The sequence below is a fragment of the Coregonus clupeaformis genome, unplaced genomic scaffold (assembly GCF_020615455.1).
Source record: "Coregonus clupeaformis isolate EN_2021a unplaced genomic scaffold, ASM2061545v1 scaf0253, whole genome shotgun sequence".
NCBI classification, from domain to species: domain Eukaryota; kingdom Metazoa; phylum Chordata; class Actinopteri; order Salmoniformes; family Salmonidae; genus Coregonus; species Coregonus clupeaformis.
Window position 1 is genome coordinate 208,824 of NW_025533708.1, and position 23,551 is coordinate 232,374.

General features: G+C 44.0%; 1 protein-coding gene across 1 annotated transcript; it reads left to right on the forward strand.

Moving 5' to 3' along the window:
• The first annotated feature begins 11,044 nt into the window (after nucleotides 1-11,044).
• Nucleotides 11,045-22,390, forward strand: LOC123484271 (trace amine-associated receptor 6-like). The gene is made up of 3 exons (XM_045214410.1): nucleotides 11,045-11,057; nucleotides 21,217-21,740; nucleotides 22,346-22,390. Exons 1-3 carry the CDS (start codon nucleotides 11,045-11,047, stop codon nucleotides 22,388-22,390), a joined length of 582 nt encoding a protein of 193 aa, XP_045070345.1.
• Nucleotides 22,391-23,551: the final 1,161 nt, after the last annotated feature.

Consider the following 23,551-nt stretch of genomic DNA (forward strand, 5'->3'; position numbering starts at 1 on the left):
CATATATTTCCTTTAACATCCTCTGTGTTGTGTGCTTATTGTTTAACCATTGATATGTTCTAGGTCATTTTGAGACCTTAAGGAGCATCATGTACTGCTGGAATGTCTACCAATGGCATGTCCATCTTTTTGTGAGAAATTACACTGGTCACTCAACATTTATTAAGGATGAATAGTCCTCGCTTTAGGGACTGCAACACAACTTTACCAATGATTGGTAAATGATTTACAAGGACATTTATTAAACATCTTATGAATGATATTATTACATACTATAAAAGTTATTTATAAATGTGTGAACAACTTGCTTACTAACAAAAATGTGGGAGTAACTATGAATAAATTAATAAACTATTTCTCAATCCATTAAATATTCTTTAATACAAGGTGTTATTATAAAGTGGTGCCCAATTTTTATATTCATTCAGACTCAACTGCATCTGAGAGCTGCTCTGGCATGACCCCTGACCTGGAAGCAATCTGACACTATGAATCATTAATGCATATAGTAGTTATTTATCAATGTGAAAATACCTAGCTGACTAACATTTAACAAATCTGTCAGTAATGATTAATAAATGGTGAGCCAACTGTAAATGCCTTACAAATTGTTTATTACTGAACGTTAAAGTTTTATTCAAAATTGCATATTCTTACATTTTACCATGAACTACTACAATACACCATTGAGTTAGACCTTGAAGTTATCTGATATCATACATTATTGTGTATTTCAACTTTACTGCACTTGTTGAAGACGATGTGTCCCAATTGAGCCACTAGAAGGTGATGTTAAACAACATACAGAATGATCCATGACTGATGTGGAAAATAATCACTATACTTTAATAAAAATCAATGTTCTTCCAGAGTTTTTGTAGAGTCAAGATTGACTTTATTACAATTCAACAAAGCCGGGCTGGTCTTCACAGAAGATGATGTTAAACAACATATAGAATGATCCATGACGTCCTCACAATGTACTTTTAGAATACGTACTTTTTATAATTAAATAATATGGAACAACCACAGACTTTAGTACTTGGAATATACAAACCAAATTGACTACAATGTCTTTTATAAAACAAGCTTATGCCTTCTTATGCCTTCTCCAAGTCATTCCATTCCGATCCATCCAAATCATTCTGCATCAACACCACATATATCTATGATGACAATGCTGAGATGAATAATGTCAGTGTATTGTTACATGAAAGAAGCAATTACAACAAAAGAGTATAACATAACTATGTAAAACTAGGGAATAAAGACAAAGGAACTATACATGCCTTAACTTTAGAGTTAAAATATGTTTAGCTGTTACTTTGAACCATGGAATAAAGAAAGCATAAATTATTTTATAGATAAAATAATTAACAAGTGGCAGAAATCTGATGAAAAGTGATGATGAATCTAAATCTGATAAAGAAAAAAAGAAAAAAGAAATCCAACAACTTAGAAAGGTGAAAACAACAATAGCTAGAGTTTTTGGTGCTTTTCTCTCTGACTTATTTGCCTGTACAGTTTTAACACTAGACACACTGGCAGACTCTTTTGAAAATACCTTTCTGGCCTGTGATCTGGCCACAACAAATATTTTCAATTAAAGTATTATAATAATAGAACATGGGACAACCATTGTAATTACAAGGTGAATTATATTACCCCAGACTGACCCTTCTACAGTAAAACATTATTTCAAACATGTACTGGGTACCTGTACATTTACAAATATTTTTATAATAGCAGCATAGTATATGATGCTGCTTTTGAACACTATGGTAAACTACCTAAATGACTACCGACCGTAGCACTCACGTCTGTAGCCATGTAGTGCTTTGAAAGGCAGGTCATGGCTCACATCAACACCATTATCCCAGAAACCCTAGACCCACTCCAATTTGCATACCGCCCCAACAGATCCACAGATTATGCAATCTCTATTGCGCTCCACACTGCCCTTTCACACCTGGACAAGAGGAACACCTATGTGAGAAATCTATTCATTGACTACAGCTCAGCGTTCAACACCATAGTGCCCTCAAAGCTCATCACTAAGCTAAGGATCCTGGGACTAAACACCTCCCTCTGCAACTGGATCCTGGACTTCCTGACAGGTCGCCCCCAGGTGGTAAGGGTAGGTAAAAGCACATCTGCCATGCTGATCCTCAACACGGGGGCCCTTCATGGGTACTCCCTGTTCACTCATGACTATATGGCCAGGCACGACTCCAACACCATCATTAAGTTTGCCTATGACATAACAGTGGTAGGCCTGATCACCGACAAAGACGAGACAGCCTATAGGGAGGAGGTCAGAGATCTGGCCATGTGGTGCCAGGATAACAACCTCTCCCTCAACGTGATCAAGACAAAGGAGATGATTGTGGACTTCAGGAAAAAGAAGAGGACCGAGCATGCCCCCATTCTCATCGACGGGGCTGTAGTGGAGCAGGTTGAGAGCTTCAAGTTCCTTGGTGTCCACATCACCAACAAACTAACATGGTCCAAGCACACCAAGACAGTCGTGAAGAGAGCATGATAAAACCTATTCCCCCTCAGGAGACTGAAAATATTTGGCATGGGTCCTCAGATCCTCAAAAGGTTCTACAGCTGCACCATCGAGAGCATCCTGACTGCTTGCATTACCGCCTGGTATGGCAACTGCTCGGCCTCCGACCGCAAAGCACTACAGATGGTAGTGCGTACGGCCCAGTACATCACTGGGGCCAAGCTTCCTGCCATCCAGGACCTCTATACCAGGCGGTGTCAGAGGAAGGCCCTAAAAATGGTCAAAGACTCCAGCCACCCTAGTCATAGACTGTTCTCTCTGCTACCACACAGCAAGCGGTACCGGAGTGCCAAGTCTAGGTCCAAGAGGCTTCTAAACAGCTTCTACCCCAAGCCATAAGACTCCTGAACATCTAATCAAATGGCTACCCAGACTTTTTGCATTGTATTTTTTTGTGATTTTTTTGTGGTATTCTTTCTTAAAACTGCTTTGTTGGGTAAGGGCTTGTAAGTAAGCATTTCACTGTAAGGTTGTATTTGGCGCATGGGACAAATACAATTTGATTTGATTTGATATGATATGATACAACAACACCAGGTAATAGATATACAACACATCATTCTTGTTATTGTTATTTTAGAGTGGTACAATAAGGGATCACACACAGCAACATAACGGTCAACAGATTTCAAGACCAAATTGCCCAGAGATAAAGAAGAACAAAAATAAGTGATGTAGAAATAAACGCACAGAAATATTCCCCAAAACTCCAGCATGGTTCCATTAATGCTACAGTCGTTACTGGTATCACAATCAGTCCCACCAGGAGATCTGCCACAGCCAGAGAGAGGATGAGCAGGTTGGTTGGAGTGTGGAGCTGCTTGAAGTGAGAGATGGAGATGATCAACAGTATGTTAAAAAATACTGTAACTGCTTAAATCAATGAGAAGAAGATGTACAGTGTTATGTAGATAGATGTCGATAGCAAAGTCTTTCTGCAAGAAGAGTTTCTGTCTTGAAAACAGTATTGAAAATCTTCCTGTTCCTCCATTTGTAGTAAAGCGTCATAATGCTGAGGTCCTGCTCCTGCTTGGTCCTGTGTGTGACCCTGTCAGGTCAGCCTTTTGACAAACTCTGAGCTCTGCCTCTCTATTTATCCTTGAGTGACTGACAGACATTCCCCTCCCCAGCGTCTCTCTCTCTACACACACACACACACACACACACACACACACACACACACACACACACGTACAAAAATGAACAAACGTCGGATAAACAAATAGTTTGTGAAAACATGATGTAATGTATGACAGCATTGGATGTTGCTGTGCACACCTAGCCTGTCCTTCAGCCTTACTGATAGTTAGAGATCGGAAAAAATATAAATTTTCTCCAATTCTGAGCATTTTATAGGGGAAATATAGTATGGATGATGTTTTGGTCACTCAAAGTGGAGGGCTAAAGGACTGTATTATTCTTAGGTTGCTGGTTTGGTATGGGTAAGTTCGTCTCCTATAGGAGGAAGCAGATAACAAAAGTGCTATCAATATCAGGAACAATACACAGCTATTATACAATGACATTGCATGACACCACTGACAATATAAACTATAAGGGCATCACTTTAACAGATTACTACACATGAAGGGTTTAAACTAAAGCACCACTAGGTGGCAGTAATAAAAAATTAATGACTACACCATTACTAATAACTGAATGGATGGAATCTCAATGAATCCCATAAAGACACTGGAAAGGGTGGGTGGGACCCAACACAATTCCTGAAGTAACATGCACCAACACAATTACTGAAGTAACATGCACCAACACAATTCCTGAAGTAACATGCACCAACACAATTCCTGAAGTAACATGCACCAACACAATTCCTGAAGTAACATGCACCAACACAATTCCTGAAGTAACATGCACCAACACAATTAATGAAGAAACATGCACCAACACAATTCCTGAAGTAACATGCACCAACACAATTACTGAAGTAACATGCACCAACACAATTCCTGAAGTAACATGCACCAACACAATTACTGAAGTAACATGCACCAACACAATTAATGAAGTAACATGCACCAACACAATTCCTGAAGTAACATGCACCAACACAATTACTGAAGTAACATGCACCAACACAATTAATGAAGTAACATGAACCAACACAATTACTGAAGTAACATGAACCAACACAATTCCTGAAGTAACATGCACTGGCGCCATTTTCGGTTTGACTAACTAATGAATGCTAACGTTATTAACAAGCCTATTACACTAACCATGCTACAGATTCACCATGCTAGCTTACTTAGCTAATTAACACACATAGTTGCTGACATACACGGCATTACAGACTTACCAAAGTCTGAGGGAAATATAGTGTGCACATGAACAGGATTAATATAAGGTAAAGAGTGACATGAAATACAACTTACTGTTTAACAATGCACACTTAATGGGAACACTGTAATGTACTAACAGCCAAGAGCACCGATAACTTCTTGACTACTTGACCATGACTGATTTCATTTTGTTTACCTCTACCATGTGCATTTGCATCATTCTGATTGGTCGAGAGAGTCAAGAGCATTTAAAAATATATATAATTTTCTTTTAAAATTTAGACTATCCGGATATCTGGACAAATGTCATGATATTATTTGAATAATAAAATAATTTCAATTTCAGTTCCATCCCTAATAAGGAGAGATTCATGAAATGTCATGATGCTCATCCTTAGTTGAAGGTATGATTTAGTAAGGTGATGTTTTTCATCGGCAGGGACTTGGAAACTGGTCAGAATTGAAGGAATGATGGATGGCGCTAAATACAGGGAAATTCTTGAGGAAAACCTGTTTCAGTCTTCCAGAGATTTGAGACTGGGTAGGAGGTTCACCTAAGCATACTGCTTAAGCAACACTTGAGTGGTTTAAAGGGAAACATTTCAATTATTTCAATGTCTTGGAATGGCCTAGTCAAGGCCCAGACATCAATCCAATTGGGAATGTGTGGTATGACTTAAAGATTGCTGTACACCAGCGGAACCGATCAAACTTGAAGGAGCTGGAGCAGTTTTGCATTGAAGAATGGGCAGAAATCCCAGTGGCTATATGTGCCACGCTTATAGAGACATGCCCCAAGAGACTTGCAGCTGTAATTGCTGCAAAAGGTGGCTCTACAAAGTATTGACTTTGGGGGGTTGAATAGTTATACACGCTCAAGTTTTCTGTTTTTTTGTCTTATTTCTTGTTTGTTTCACCCCAAAAAATATTTTGCATCTTCAAAGTGGTAGGCATGTTGTGTAAATCAAATAATACAAACCCCCCCAAAAAATCAATTTTAATTCCAGGTTGTAAGGCAACAAAATAGGAAAAATGCCAAGGGGGGTGAATACTTTCGTAAACCACAGTAGGTAAGTGGATTGGTCATGTTCATGAAATAGATGACCGTAATCACCCCCAGACACACCTGGCTAACTTGATGGGTCATGTAATCATCTGGCAAAGTGGAATCTTTTGTTTAGACAATGAACCTAATGGTGCTTTCAAGACAACTGGGAACTTGGAAAAATACTGAGGTCAAATCATGACGTCAGTGATCTTCAGGTCGGAAAGTCGGGGCTCTATTAAAAGGCCCGAATTCCCAAGTTGTAATTACGAGTTGGATGACCGTTCAAAGCGATTTTTCCTTGTCGGAACTTGTTTTTTTACGACTTCCCAGTTGACTTGAACACACTGAAGTCGGAGATTTCAGAGTTCCCAGTTCCCAGTTGTTTTGAATGCGGCAATAATCCCATCCCATACTACTAGCAATACAAACTGATTGTCATTGCTAGCCACCATGCATGACTCTGTAGGTAGCTAAAGCTAACCAACTAGGTTCAATGTTAGCTACTACACAAACTGAGAAGCTCATGTTATAGACAGAAGCATGCTACATGGCAGACCAATCTCTCAGCATGTCCAGCCCATCCATTATATCTGTCAATCATGGCTAGCGGGAAGGTTCCTGTCTTTTTCCATGGCTAAACAAACTAGGCCCGTAATTTAACAATTTAATGCGTATTTACAGATGGCATACACATTTGTTATTATGGCATATGAAAGTTCACATGTTCCCAAAGGCATTTCTGCCAAAAAACGCATTTTGATAAAAAATACATGTTTACGTTCAAATGGCTCTGTGAAGTAGTGACTTGCAACATACGCCTAGTTTCCTGAAACAAGTCACAAATGTGGGCGCAATGATTAATAAGTGATACATAAACGATTTACTAACCAATTATAAATGCTTTATTACAATGTGTTATTATCAAGTGCTACCAGTTAGGGTTAACTCTGTAGCTCAGCTGGTAGAGCACGACGCTTGTAACGCCAAGGTAGTGGGTTCGATCCCCGGGACCACCCATACACAAAAATGTATGCACGCATGACTGTAAGTCGCTTTGGATAAAAGCGTCTGCTATATGGCATATTATTATTATATTATTATTACTATGAAGGTTGTAACATCTCAAAAAGCTAATTAATGGCTACTTTGAGTTCACAGCTTGGGAAGGCCTTATCAGATGCCTGATTCAAGTCGTGAAATCAGTGCTTCATTTGTGAAAGAAGCATTTAGCATGTAAGACGTGTCTATATTGATCCTGGATCATATTATATCTGTGCTGATCCTTGATCATTATTTAGTTGTGTTAACACTGGATCATATTATATCTGTGCTGATCCTTGATCATTATTTAGTTGTGTTAACAGGGTTTAATGCCTGTGCCATTAAACCCCTACAACTTATCCAGAACGCTGCAGCCCGTCTGGTGTTCAACCTTCCCAAGTTCTCTCATGTCACCCCGCTCCTCCGCACACTCCATTGTCTTCCAGTTGAGGCTCGCATCTACTACAAGACCATGGTGCTTGCCTACGGAGCTGTGAGGGGAACGGCACCTCCTTACCTTCAGGCTCCGATCAGACCCTACACCCAAACGAGGGCACTACATTCATCCACCTCTGGCCTGCTAGCTCCCCTACCACTACGGAAGCACAGTTCCCGCTCAGCCCAGTCAAAGCTATTCGCTGCTCTGGCACCCCAATGGTGGAACAAGCTCCCCCACGACGCCAGGACAGCGGAGTCACTGACCACCTTCTGGAGACACTTGAAACCCTACCTCTTTAAGGAATACCTGGAATAGTATAAAGTAATCCTTCTTCCCCCACCCCCCATAAACAAAAAAAGAAAAAAAAAGGTGGTTGTCCCACTGGCTATCGTAAGTTGAATGCACCAATTTGTAAGTCGCTCTGGATAAGAGCGTCTGCTAAATGATGTAAATGTAAATGTTAACACTGGATATTATATCTGTGTTGATCCTGGATCATCATATATCTGTGTCCATCCTAGATTATATTACATTGTCACGAGGGTCTATGTCGTCCAAGTATGACCAAGGCGCAGCGTGTCCAAGAAACATGACTTTATTAAATAAACGTTAACGGACTACAAACAAAAGACGACTCAATGAAGTCCACGGTACACTGACCAAAAGGAACAAAAACCCACAAAACCAAAGAGAAACCACACAGTTTAAATATGGCTCCCAATCAGAGATAACGAGCCGACAGCTGACACTCGTTACCTCCGATTGGGAGTCATATGACTAATCACCAAACATAGAAATGAACAACTAGAATACCCAACATAGAAATACACCCAAACAATGAAAATGAACAACCCTGGCTCAATAATCAAAGTCCATGGAGCCAGAGTGTCACAGTACCCCCCCCTAAAGGTGCGAACTCCGGGCGCACCCAGCATACAGTCTAGGGGAGGGTCTGGGTGGGCGTCTGTCCATGGTGGCGGCTCTGGCCCAGGTCGTGGTCCCCACCCCACCTTAGTCACTATCCGCTTCCGTAGCCCCCTCCACATGACCACCCCCAACTAAACCCCACTGGATTAAGGGGCGGCACCGGACTAAGGGGCAGCACCGGACTAAGGGGCAGCACCGGACTAAGGGACAGTACCTGACTAAGGGGCAGCACCGGCCTGAGGGGCAGCACCGGACTGAATGGCGGATCCTGGCTGGCTGGCTCTGGCGGATCCTGGCTGGACGGCTCTGGCGGATCCTGGCTGGACGGCTCTGGCGGATCCTGGCTGGCGGAAGGCTCTGGCTGATCCTGTCTGGCAGAAGGCTCTGGCTGATCCTGTCTGGCGGAAAGCTCTGGCTGATCCTGTCTGGCGGAAGGCTCTGGCTGATCCTGTCTGGCGGAAGGCTCTGGCTGATCCTGTCTGGCGGAAGGCTCTGGCTGATCCTGTCTGGCGGAAGGCTCTGGCTGATCCTGTCTGGCGGAAGGCTCTGGCTGATCCTGTCTGGCGGAAGGCTCTGGCTGCTCCTGTCTGGCGGAGAGCTCTAGCGGCCCGGTCTGGCGGACGGCTCTGAAGGCTCATGGCAGACGGGCGGCTTTGCAGGCTCAGTACAGACGGGGCAGTTCCTGCGGCGCTTGGCAGACGGACAGTTCAGACGGCGTTGGGCAGACGGGCAGTTCAGACGGCGTTGGGCAGACGGACAGTTCAGGCCCCGTTGGGCAGACGGCAGACTCTGGCCGTCTGAGGCGCATCGTAGGCCTGGTGCGTGGTGCCGGAACAGGAGGTACCGGGCTGAGGACACGCATCTCAGGGCTAGTGCGGGGAGAAGCAACAGGGCATGCTGGACCCTGGGGACGCACCGTAGGCCTGATGCGTGGTGCCGGAACTGGAGGTACCGGGCTGAGGACACGCATCTCAGGGCTAGTGCGGAGAGAAGCAACAGGGCATGCTGGACCCTGGGGACGCACCGTAGGCCTGATGCGTGGTGCCGGAACTGGAGGTACCGGGCTGAGGACACGCATCTCAGGGCTAGTGCGGAGAGCAACAACAGGACGCACAGGACTCTGGGGACACACAGGAGGCTTGGTGCGTGGTGTATGCACTGGTGGTAAAGGGCTGGAGACACGCACCATAGAGCCAGTGCGTGGAGGAGACACAGGGCTCTGAAGACGCACTGGAAACCTGGTGCGTGGTGTAGGTACTGGTGGTACTGGGCTGGAGCGAGGAGGTGGTACCGGAAATACCGGACCGTGCAGGCGTACTGGCTCCCTTGAGCACTGAGCCTGCCCAACCTTCCCTGGGTTGATGCTCCCCGTCGCCCGACCAGTACGGGAGGTGTAATAACCCGCACCGGCCTATGTGGGCGAACCGGGAACACCATGCGCAAGGCTGGTGCCATGTACGCCGGCCCGAGGAGACGCACTGGTGACCAGCTGCGTGGGACCGGCTTCATGACATCCGGCTCAACACTCAATCTAGCCCGGCCGATACGTGGAGCTGGACTGTACCGAACCGGGCTATGCCTGCGTACAGGAGACACCATGCGCTCAACTGCGTAACCACGGTGTCTGCCCGTACTCTCGCTCTCCACGGTCAGTCCAGGGAGTAGGCGCAGGTCTCCTACCTGACTTCGCCACACTCCCCTCTTAGCCCCCCCCAAGAAATTCTTGGGTAGTACCCACAGGCTTCCAGTCTTGCCTCCGTGCTGCCTCCTCATATCGCCGCCTCTCGGCTTTAGCTGCCTCAGCTCTTCACGAGGACGGCGATATTCTCCCGGTTGTGCCCAAGGCCCCTTACCATCCAGAATCTCCTCCCATGTCCATGAATCCTTTATGGGTGGATATAAATCCTGTGTAGGTGGATCCTGTTGCCGCTTGACACGCTGCTTGGTCCTTTTATGGTGGGTTTTTCTGTCACGAGGGTCTATGTCGTCCAAGTATGACCAAGGCGCAGCGTGTCCAAGAAACATGACTTTATTAAATAAACGTTAACGGACTACAAACAAAAGACGACTCAATGAAGTCCACGGTACACTGACCAAAAGGAACAAAAACCCACAAAACCAAAGAGAAACCACACAGTTTAAATATGGCTCCCAATCGGAGGTAACGAGTGTCAGCTGTCGGCTCGTTATCTCTGATTGGGAGCCATATTTAAACTGTGTGGTTTCACCTGGGTTTTGTGGGTTTTTGTTCCTGTACAGTATTTTGTAACTGTGGACTTCACTAGTCGTCTTGGTTTATTGTTTTTGTCGTTCGTGTACTTTTCTCTAATAAAGTCATGTTCGTTCAACGCGCTGCGTTTTGGTCTCCTTCGCTCATTGACGACCGTGACATACATCTGTGTTGATTCTGGATTGTCATATAACAGTGTTGATCCTGGATTGTTGTTTAGCTGTATTAATCCTGGATCATGCCCCATGAAATCAGGATGTTCCACTCAGAGAGTCCATATAAAAAATGGTATTTGTAGAATTGTTTGTTATTTGTCTAAAACACTATAGAGAGGGTTTTAGCATAGAGACTTGAGTGAGGTTAGGGGGAGGTGTAGTCTGAAAACCTACTTCTTCATGAGTGTCTTGATTAATGCCACAACCCCCACCCCCCTCCCTCCCCTCCCCCCACCCCCACCCCCCCATCTGCTAAAGGACTAAAATGTATCATGTGTAACAGAGGTGAGTCAGACTCATGCTCTCGTGATGAGGTAGCCCTGCCTGGTACTTCAAAATCAGTGTCACCCTCGGTCCAAGAGGTACTTCCTTCTTGGGCTATTGGTTAAGGTGTTGGTTTTCCACTCAGGATACCGGGGTTCAGATCCCACCTGTGACAGAGTCATGATTCAGAGGTGGGATTCTTGACCTGTGCAGGGTGGACTTGTTTAGGGGTGAGGGTTGTACTCAGGCAGAGGCCTAATGGAAGTTGTACTCATGTTCATGTACACAAAAGACAGTAGAGGTGTACTCAGGTTCACTTCCAATGTTTATGCTGTATTGTGGCCTTATTGGGGCCCTGGAGTAAAGCATTTGTGTGTCTCCAACACCTTTCATTGGTAGAATTCATTATTCCAGAGCCTTGCATACAGGTGATAACAGGACCCTCTGATGTGAGAAACTTTAAACAAGTCAAACTAGCATCATTAAAGAGTTGTTCACTTACCCAGTAGAGACAATATAGTCCCAGTGACATCAGTCACAAAGCACAGGTTGAGTTTTGCTGATGCAATATGCTTTTTGAGAATCGTGTGTGTGTGTGTGTGTGTGTTTATGTGAATGACTGACTGTGTGTGTGTGTATGTGTGTGTGTGTGTGTGTGTGTGTGTGTGTGTGTGTGTGTGTGTGTGTGTGTGTGTGTGTGTGTGTGTGTGTGTGTGTTGTTTGACACCTTTAATTGGTAGAGTGATGTATGTGTCGTTATTACAGAGCCTTGCATGTTAGTGCTAACAGGTCCCTCTGGAATCTGAGAGCACAACAAACCAGACAAGAAATATGATTGGGTCAGAATACTGCAAGGTGATGTCTGGCAAATATGTGTCTCAATGATGTAACTGTCTCCCTCAACTTGAATAATTATTTCATAATTCAGTTCAGATGGACATTTTTACAAGTCTATGTAATGTTCCTATGGAATGCCATTAGTGCATCCACCATAAAGATATGCCATCTCATCAACTGCCTGACTGTTAATTTTCTCATGCACTGGCCAAATGACATATACCGTGATCTGTCCTGTAGTTTCTAAAGGCCTTCCTTCCAAATCTAATTTAATTGTCTTGAGTATTGGAAGTCTAAAGAACTTCAGTATGAGATTTTGCATTTGAATCCGTCTATGCAAAATATTTGATGGGTTTGATAAGTGGCAACCTGTCACTAGTTCCCAGAACCTTTATAGAAACTTAGGAAAAGGTTAGTTAAAGCACCATAAAGGTTTCAATTAGAACCTTACGATCATGGTTCTTTTCTCTTTAACTGTCTCTTCTAGAAAAACATGTAGAAACAATTATTTCATCTTAAAGTCCTATTACTGACAACTCAAATAGGAATGTCCAATAGTTTTTTTCTTTAACTTGCTGTTTACTCTACCAGGCAGTTGAGAAGTCAAGAGGGTCATACCAGCGATACCATATTAGAATGGCAATTTGCATAGCATTTTTACTCATCTCAACAATATTACAAAAATTACTTTAGGTCTGCTTCAATGGCTTTTATACTGTATGCAGGTAAGCATTGTTAAATGAGGACTGATGTCAAATTTTAATAAATGACGTTGATTGCATATGTATGTATTACATGAATGCGCTTTCAGGTGGTGTTGGTTTTCTTAAATTTCAATTAATCCAGGTCCTTCCACAATGTTTCCCACATGTTCAGACTACATGTTGAGATAATATATGACAAAGTGCAGTTTTTATTACTATTATAGGCATTATTTTATAGGCGACCTTAAGTCTGAATATTGATTCATTAACCCCATGGGTCATGAAATGTTGTTAAACCAATGTATGTTGCCTAATGTATTGTCTTGTCAACAATGAAATCATAGTTTTCACCAAAATAAGTATTATTTTATAAAAAAAATAGATGTACCCTATTCTTATTCCACCGTACTTTTTACTGAGTGCATTCTGAAAATATTCAGACCCCTTGACTTTTTCCACATTTTGTTACGTTACAGCCTTAATCTAAAATGGTTTAAATAAAACAATTTCCTCATTAATCTACACACAATACCCCATAATGACAAAGCAAAAACAAGCTTGGCACATCTGTATTTGGGAAGTTTCTCCCATTCTTCTCCGCAGATCCTCTCAAGCGCTGTCAGGTTGGATGGGGAGCGTCGCTGCACAGCTATTTTCAGGTCTCTCCAGAGATGTTCGATCAGGTTCAAGTCCGGGCTCTGGCTGGGCTACTCATAGACTTGTCCCGAAGCCACTCCTGCGTTGTCTTGGCTGTGTGCTTAGGGTCGTTGTCCTGTTGGAAGGTGAACCTTCGCCCAAGTCTGAGGTCCTGAGAGCTCTGGAGCAGGTTTTCATCTCTCTGTACTTTGCTCTGTTCAACTTTCCCTCGATCCTGAATAGTCTCCTAGTGCCTGTCGCTTAAAAACATCCCCACAGCATGATGCTGCCACCACCATGTTTCACCGTAAGGATGGTGCCAGGTTTCCTCCAGACGTGACGCTTCGCATTCAGGCCAAAGAGTTCAATCTTGGTTTCATCAGACCAGAGAATTTTGTTTCTCATGGTCTGAGAGTCCTTTAGGTGCCTTTTGGCAAACTCCAAGCGGGTTGTCATGTGCCTTTTACTGAGGAGTGGCTTCTGTCTGGCCACTCTACCATAAAGGCCTGATGGGTGGAGTGCTGCAGAGATGGTTGTCCTTCTGGAAGGTTCTCCCATCTCCATAGAGGAATTCTGGTGATATTGTGTGTAGACTGACGAGGAAAAACATTTATTTAATCCATTTGAGAATAAGGCTTTAACGTAACAAAATGTGGAAAAAGTCAACGTTTCTGAATAATTTCCCAATGCACTGTATCAACCGCCTGGTTATGAAAATTTTTACGAAATTCTTGCTTTTGAACCTTTTTACATTTAAACTTTTGTCTTTACATATTCCTACTATTCAAGGTCTCTACTGACAGGAATGGTGCTATATTAATCCCTCACTAATTGAATTGCTGACTTTTGTACAACAACTTTGCTGACTGATTTTGAGTTTTCTTACAGCCCTCTGAATGGGCAAAGTTAGAGTGCCACAACACTGAACTGCAGCAACCCAAAATCATACAAATTATGTTAATTAATGCAGGAGGGCTGGGGGAGTTGACCAATCAGGTTCAAGTGAAGTTTTTTTTTCACATTCACTTCTAAATCTATCGTAAAAACATGCTCTACCAGCTGGTTGAGATGGTTTGGGATGAGTTGGACTGCAGAGTAAAGGAAAAGCAGCCAACAAGTGATCAGCATCTGTGTGAACTTTTTCAAGACTGTTGGAAAAGCATTCCCCATGAAGCTGGTTGAGAGAATGCAAAGCTGTCATCAAGGCAACGGGTGGCTACTTTGAAGAATCTAAAATCTAAAATATATACTGCTCAAAAAAATAAAGGGAACACTTAAACAACACAATGTAACTCCAAGTCAATCACACTTCTGTGAAATCAAACTGTCCACTTAGGAAGCAACACTGATTGACAATAAATGTCACATGCTGTTGTGCAAATGGAATAGACAACAGGTGGAAATTATAGGCAATTAGCAAGATACCCCCCAATAAAGGACTGGTTTTGCAGGTGGCGACCACAGACCACATCTCAGTTCCTATGCTTCCTGGCTGATGTTTTGGTCACTTTTGAATGCTGGCGGTGCTTTCACTCTAGTGGTAGCATGAGACGGAGTCTACAACCCACACAAGTGGCTCAGGTAGTGCAGCTCATCCAGAATGGCACATCAATGCAAGCTGTGGCAAGAAGGTTTGCTGTGTCTGTCAGCATAGTGTCCAGAGCATGGAGGCGCTACAAGGAGACAGGCCAGTACATCAGGAGACGTGGAGGAGACCGTAGGAGGGCAACAACCCAGCAGCAGGACTGCTACCTCCGCCTTTGTGCAAGGAGGAGCAGGAGGAGCACTGCCAGAGCCCTGCAAAATGACCTCCAGCAGGCCACAAATGTGCATGTGTCTGCTCAAACGGTCAGAAACAGACTCCATGAGGGTGGTATGAGGGCCCGACGTCCACAGGTGGGGGTTGTGCTTACAGCCCAACACCGTGCAGGATGTTTGGCATTTGCCAGAGAACACCAAGATTGGCAAATTCGCCACTGGCGCCCTGTGCTCTTCACATATGAAAGCAGGTTCACACTGAGCACGTGACAGACGTGACAGAGTCTGGAGACGCCGTGGAGAACGTTCTGCTGCCTGCAACATCCTCCAGCATGACCGGTTTGGCGGTGGGTCAGTCATGGTGTGGGGTGGCATTTTCTTTGGGGGGCCGCACAGCCCTCCATGTGCTCGCCAGATGTAGCCTGACTGCCATTAGGTACCGAGATGAGATCCTCAGACCCCCTTGTGAGACCATATGCTGGTGCGGTTGGCCCTGGGTTCCTCCTAATGAAAGACAATGCTAGACCTCATGTGGCTTGAGTGTGTCAGCAGTTCCTGCAAGAGGAAGGCATTGATGCTATGGACTGGCCCGCCCGTTCCCCAGACCTGAATCCAATTGAGCACATCTGGGACATCATGTTTCGCTCCATCCACCAACGCCACGTTGCACCAGGAGTTGGCGGATGCTTTAGTCCAGGTCTGGGAGGAGATCCCTCAGGAGACCATCCGCCACCTCATCAGGAGCATGCCCAGGCATTGTAGGGAGGTCATACAGGCACGTGGAGGCCACACACACTACTGAGCCTCATTTTTACTTGTTTTAAGGACATTACATCAAAGTTGGATCAGCCTGTAGTGTGGTTTTCCACTTTAACTTTGAGGGTGACTCCAAATCCAGACCTCCATGGGTTGATACATTTGATTTCCATTGATAATTTTTGTGTGATTTTGTTGTCAGCACATTCAACTATGTAAAGAAAAAAGTATTTAATACGATTATTTCATTCATTCAGATCTAGGATGTGTTATTTTAGTGTTCCCTTTATTTTTTTGAGCAGTGTATATATGTACAGTATGTGTGAACATATATATATACACTACCGTTCAAAAGTTTGTGGTCACTTCGAAATGTCCTTGTTTTCGAAAGAAAAGCAATTATTTTGTCCATTAAAATAACAGAAAATTGATCAGAAATACAGTGTAGACATTGTTAATGTTGTAAATGGCTTTTGTAGCTGGAAACTGCTGATTTTTAATGGAATATCTACATAGGCGTACAGAGGCCCATTATCAGCAACCATCAGTCCTGTGTTCCAATGGCACGTGTTTGCTAATCCAAGTTTATCATTTTAAAAGGCTAATTGATCATTAGAAAACCCTTTTGCAATTATGCTAGCACAGCTGAAAACTGTTGTGCTGATTAAAGAAGCCTTCTTGAGACTAGTTGAGTATCTGGAGCATCAGCAATTGTGGGTTTGAAATAGCCAGAAACAAATAACTTTCTTTTGGAACTCGTCAGTCTATTTTTTTTCTGAGAAATGAAGGCTATTCCATGCGAGAAATTGCCAAGAAACTGAAGATCTCATACAACGCTGTGTACTACTCCCTTCACAGAATAGCGCAAACTGGCTCTAACCAGAATAGAAAGAGGAGTGGGAGACCCCGGTGCACAACTGAGCAAGAGGACAAATAGATTGCAGTGTCTAGTTTGAGAAACAGATGCCTCACAGGTCCTCAACTGGCAGTTTCATTAAATAGTACCCGCAAAACACCAGTCTCAACTTCAACAGTGAAGAGGTGACTCCGGGATGCTGACCTTCTAGGCAGAGTTGCAAAGAAAAAACAATTTCTCAGACTGGCCAATATAAAGAAAATATTAAGATGGGCAATCTGAGATATGTATTTTTCTTTGCAAATCTGCCTAGAAGGTCAGCATCTCGGAGTCGCCTCTTCACTGTTGATGTTGAGACTGGTGTTTTGCGGGTACTATTTAATGAAGCTACCAGTTGAGGATCAGTGAGGCGCCTGTTTCTCAGTTGTGCACCTAGGCCTCCCACTCCTCTTTCTATTCTGGTTAGAGACAGTTTGCGCTGTTCTGTGAAGGGAGTACAACACAGCGTTGTACGAGATCTTCAGTTTCTTGGCAATTTCTGGCCATTTAGAGCCTGTAATCGAACCCACAATTGCTGATGCTCCAGATACTCAACTAGTCTCAAGAAGGCCAGTTTTATTGCTTATTAAATCAGTACAACAGTTTTCAGCTGTGCTAACATAATTGCAAAAGGGTTTTCTAATGATCAATTAGTGTCACGATCGTTATAAGAAGCGGACCAAGGCGCAGCGTGATAACCGTACATCTTTTATTGAAGTACACACACGAACAAAACAACAAACCAAACGATACGTGAAGTCCTAGGTTAACACCAAAACAAACCTTACGGAACAAGATCCCACAATGACTAGTGAAAACAGGCTGCCTAGGTATGGTTCCCAATCAGAGACAACGAGCTACAGCTGTCTCTGATTGGGAACTACCCTGGCCAACATAGATATACAACGATCTAGAAAACAAACCTAGAAAACAAAACCTAGAAAATCCACAAACATTTAAGAGTCCCCAGAGCCAGGGCGTGACAGTACCCCCCCAAAGGCACGGACTGCGACCGCGGCAACCAAACACAACAGGGGAGGGGCCGGGTGGGCATTCCGCCTCAGAGGCGGATCCGGCTCCGGGCGTGACCACCACTCTCTCGCTACCCCCCCCGTAGCGCCCCTGGTTTGGTCTGGCCCCGCTGGCCGGAGCTGGACTGGACACCGGTGGAGCGGATTGCTCAGGCTCCTGTGTGGAGCAGCTGATCGATGCCTGACCAGGCACCGGTGGAACAGGCACGGGCTGTGCCGGACTGACGACGCGCACCACTGGCTTGGTGCGGGGAGCAGGAACAGGCTGGACTGGGCTGATGACGCGCACCACTGGCTTGGTGCGGGGAGCAGGAACGGGCCGGACCGGGCTGGCGACGCGCACCACTGGCTTGGTGCGGGGAGCAGGAACGGGCCGAACCGTGCTGGCGACGCGCACCACTGGCTTGGTGCGGGGAGCAGGAACGGGCCGGAACGGGCTGGCGACGCGCACCACTGGCTTGGTGCAGGGAGCAGGAACGGGCCGGACCGGGCTGGCGACGCGCACCACTGGCTTGGTGCGGGGAGCAGGAACGGGCGGACCGGGTTGACGACGCACGCACCACAGGCTTGGTGCGGGTAGCAGGAACAGGCCGGACCGGGCTGACGACGCGCACCATTGGCTGGTGCGGGAGCAGGAACAGGCCGGACCGGGCTGGCGACGCGCACCCCTGGCTTGGTGCGGGAGCAGGAACGGCCGGACCGGGCTGGCGACGCGCACCACAGGCTTGGTGCGGTGAGCAGGAACGGGCCGGACCGGGCTGGCGACGCGCACCACAGGCTTGGTGCGGGGAGCAGGAACGGGCCGGACCGGTTGGCGACGCGCACCACAGGCTTGGTGCGGGAGCAGGAACGGCCTGACTGGGCTGGCGACGCGCACCACAGGCTTGGTGCAGGGAGCAGGAATGGGCCGGACCGGGCTGACGACGCGCACCACTAACTTAGTGCGGGAGCAGGAACGGGCCGTACCGTACTGGGAACACACACCACTGGCCTTGTGCGGGAAGCAGGAATGGGTCGGGCCGTACTGGGAACACGCACCACTGGCTTAGTGCGGGGATCAGGAACGGGCCAGACCGGACTGGTGACACACACCGCTTGCTTGGTGCGAGGAGCGGGACTGGGTTTCCCTATAAACCTCCGCTCCTTCTGCTGCCTAACCAGCTCCTCTCGCCGTGCCTCTACACTCTCCTTCTCCCTTAACGCCTCCTGTAGCTCCTCCCTCTGACCAATAAACTCCTGCTCCCTTTGGACCAATAGCCCCCGTAACCTGGTGGCCTCCTCTCCTAGTCTGCAGCTTCGCCCTGTCGCTGCCTCCTGCCGCCTCGTCGTCCACGCCGTGTGCCCCCCCAAAAAAATGTCTTGGGGTTGCCTCTCGCCTGTCCGACGACGACCCGGTTGGCGCCGCTTCTCCTCTCCTGCCTGGGCATCCTCCCTCATCGCCCTCCGGTAGCGGACGGCCTCCTCCTCCGTGATTCTCCCCCAACCGAGGAGGACATCTACCAGAGTAACCTCCTGTTCCATACCCAGCGTTTGCTCCTGCACACGCTGCTTGGTCCTATTTTGGTGGGATCTTCTGTCACGATCGTTATAAGAAGCGGACCAAGGCGCAGCGTGATAACCGTACATCTTTTATTGAAGTACACACACGAACAAAACAACAAACCAAACGATACGTGAAGTCCTAGGTTAACACCAAAACAAACCTTATGGAACAAGATCCCACAATGACTAGTGAAAACAGGCTGCCTAAGTATGGTTCCCAATCAGAGACAACGAGCTACAGCTGTCTCTGATTGGGAACCTCCCTGGCCAACATAGATATACAACGATCTAGAACAGAAACCTAGAAAACAAAACATAGAAAATCCACACCCTGGCTTAACATTTAAGAGTCCCCAGAGCCAGGGCGTGACAATTAGCCTTTTAAAATGATAAACTTGGATTAGCAAACACAACGTGCCATTGGAACACAGGACTGATGGTTGCTAATAATGGGCCTCTGTACACCTATGCAGAGATTCCATTACAAATCTGCCGTTTCCAGCTACAATAGCCATTTACAACATTAACAATGTCTACACTGTATTTCTGATCAATTTGATGTTATTTTAATGGACACATTTTTTTATTTTCTTTCGAAAACAAGGACATTTCTAAGTGACCCCAAACTTTTTGAAAGGTAGTATATATATATACAAATGTTTACTGACAACAACAAAAAATCACTCAATCAATTCAAACTGTGCAGTGGACATTTCATGAATGGAAAGAGACATCTGTTACAAAACACAAAAAAGGCGAATGACATTCTGAGATTGTAAAGCCTTCGATACTGGGTAGGCCTACAAGGTAGGCAGGGATGTATTTTGTGTTTGTCGCGATAGTCATAGTCTGTTTATTGTGGTGTTGAAAACTCAAGCCATGATATTGAAGTGCCCGAAGTTGGTGTGCTTTGTTTATTGGTTGTGGGGTGCATTGGAACAGAAACCTGTTAGTGGAAAATATGTTGAATATATGTTATATAATTGGCATCAAAATGTTGGAAATCTGATATCCCACTAGCTGATCATTGTCTGCAGCCGGCTCTGATCGTATTGTAGGCCTAATGAAACATGCAGGGAGATTGAGCTCATCCGTGGTGGTCGACGAGCCCTCAACCTTCTGGCATTTTGAACTGTCCCTAATTACTTAAAGGGCTTTTGAGATCATTGATCGATACAACTGAACTGAACTGGAAATCACATTTCGTAGTCACTTTTTTTTTTATCAGAGAAAACAAGAAAACACACCATAAATGAAAAAAAAAAAAACATCAAGGGGTGATTGGGTCAGAATACAGTGTGGTTGTTTTTATGTCTGACAAATAGTATTTGTCCCCATGATGTAACTGAGACAAAGTCTCCCTCAATTTGAAGAAGTATGTTTCATAATTCAGTTCAGATGGACATTTTTACAAGTCTACGGGATGTTCCTATGGAATGGCACAATTCATTTTGATTGCATGTGCTATAAGCGGGTACACCATGAAGTTATACCCTCTCATCAACTTCCTTACTGTCAGCTTTCCTCCACACTGACTAGCTGACATGTGGTGTGCTGTCATGTCTCCTGAGGTTGTGGATTATGGTCCAAACTGAGCACTGACATCAACCAAAACACTTAGTCTTACACAGTTCTCCTGTTTCCCATGTAAAATAGCCTTTGAGTGACCAAAACATCAACCATACTATATTTTCTCCATTAAAATGTTCAGTTGAGAAAATGTACCTTTTCTCTGATGTCTAACTATCAGTAAGAATGGACAGGCTAGGTGGCCATAGCAACATACAATCTTGTTATACATTACATCATGCTTTCACAAATGATTTGTTTATCACACCGTTTGTTCATTTCTGTGCTCACTTGTGTGTGTGTGTGTGTGTGTGTGTGTGTATGTGTGTGTGTGTGTGTGTGTGTGTGTGTGGGAGGGGAGAGTGTGTCAGTCATTCAGGGATAAATAGAGAGGCAGAGCTCAGAGTTTGTCAGAAGGCTGACCTGACAGGGTCACACACAGGATTAAGCAGCAGCAGGACCTCAGCATTTTGACCCTTTATTACAAATGGAGACACATGAAGATGTTCAATACTGTTTTCAAGACAGAAACTCTTCTTGCAAAAAGGCTTCGCTATCGACATCTATCTACATAACACTGTACATCTTCTTCTCATTGATTTCAGCAGTTACAGTATTTTTGAACATACTGGTGATCATCTCCATCTCTCACTTCAAGCAGCTCCACACTCCAACCAACCTGCTCATCCTCTCTCTGGCTGTGGCAGATCTCCTGGTGGGACTGATTGTGATACCATTAACGACTGTAGCATTAATGGAACCATGCTGGGATTTTGGGGAATATTTCTGTGTGTTTTATTTCTATGTCACTTGTTTATGTGCTTCTTTATCTCTGGGCAATTTGGTCTTGATATCTATTGACCGTTATGTTGCTGTGTGTGATCCCTTATTGTACCACTCTAAAATAACAATAACAAGAATGATGTATTGTATATCCATTACCTGGTGTTGTTGTATCATATACGATGCTGCTATTGTAAACATATTTGTAAATGTACAGGTACCCAGTAGGTGTTTGAAAGAATGTTTTACTGTAGAAGGGTCAGTCTGGGGTAATATAATTGACTTTGTAATTACAATGGTTGTCCCATGCTCTATTATTATAACACTTTATTTGAAAATATTTGTGGTGGCCATATCACAGGCCAGAAAGGTATTTTCAAAAGAGGCTGCCAGTGTGTCTGGTGTTAAAACTGTACAGGCAAATAAGTCAGAGAGAAAAGCAGCAAAAACTCTAGCTATTGTTGTTTTCACCTATCTAAGTTGTTGGATTCCATTTTATTTTTATTTACTTTTTTTTTTTATTGACAATTTTTTATCATTTATCATCAGCTGTCTGCCACTTGTTAATTCCTTAATTAATCCAATAATTTATGCTTTCTTTTATCCATGGTTCAAAGTAACAGCTACACTTATTTTAACTCTGAAGTTAAGACGTTCATAGTTCCTATGTTTTTATTCCTAAATATGGGTTTGATATGTTTTGTAATACATTTGTTGTAATTGCTTCTTTCATGTAACAATACACTGACATTATTCATCTCAGTGTTGTCATCATAGATACATGTGGTGGTTATACAGAATGATTTGGATGGATTGGAATGGAATGACTTGGAGAAGGCATAAGAAGGCATAAGCTTGTTTTATAAAAGACATTGTAGTCAATTTGGTTTGTATATTCCAAATACCAAAGTCTGTGGTTGTTCCATGTTATTTAATGATACAAAGTAAGTATTCTAATAATACATTCCGAGGATGTCAAGATTCATTCTATATGTTGTTTAACATCTCCCTCTTGTGGCTCAATTGGGATACAATGCCTTCATCAAGTGTGGTAAAGTTGAAATGTACAATAATGCATGATATCAGATAACGTCCAAGTCTATCTCAATGGTGTATTGTGTAAGTAGTTGAGGGTAAAATGCAAGAATATGCAATCATGGGTAAAACATTATAGTGTTCAGTAATAAACCATGTGTAAGGCATTTACAATTTTCTCACTATTTATTATTCATTACTCCCACATTTGTTAAATTTAGTAATCTAGGTATTCTCACATTTCTAAATAGCTTATGTATTAATGATTTATAAAATTAATCATAAGATGTTTAATAAAATGTCCTTATAAACTATTTACAAATCATTAGTAAAGTATTTTTGCAGTTCCTAATCTAAATTGAAGACTATTCATACTTTCTTAATGCTATATAAATGTTTTGAGTGACCAGTGTAATTTCTCACAAAAAGATGGACATGCCATTGGTAGACATTCCAGCAGTTCCTTATGCTCCTTAAGGTCTCAAAATGACCTAGAACATATCAATGGTTAAACAATAAGCACACAACACAGAGGATGTTAAAGGAAATATATGAACATTTTATTCCAAAACAGTCACACTGTTGTAATAGTGTGCTGAAAGAAGTAAAGGGTTACTACCATTAATACACTACAAGTGAAGTTGTCCAAATACATAAGGTGTTTTCATTTCTAAACGGTAAAACAGATGTGTATGAAAATACCCTAAAATAAAAGGTGGCATTCTATAATGTGGACTCAAATTAAACATTTGATGTCAAATCCAAAATGCTGGAGTCACGAGCCAAATGTAACTGTTTTGGGTGATGTCAGTGCTCAGTTTGGACCATAATCCTGAACCTCAGGAGACAAGACGGCATGCCACATGTCAACCTGCTGTGTAAGAAATTTGGCAGTAGGGAAGTTGATGAGAGGGCATCATTTCATGGTGTATTCGCTACAGCAAATTCAATCAAAATGAATAGTGGAAT

What these genes read in the sequence shown, in the direction of transcription:
- LOC123484271 (XM_045214410.1), top strand. An exon ending in TCATATACGATGCTGCTATT is followed by an intron (nt 21,741 to 22,345) that starts GTAAACATATTT and finishes GTGGTTATACAG; the next exon opens with AATGATTTGGATGGATTGGA.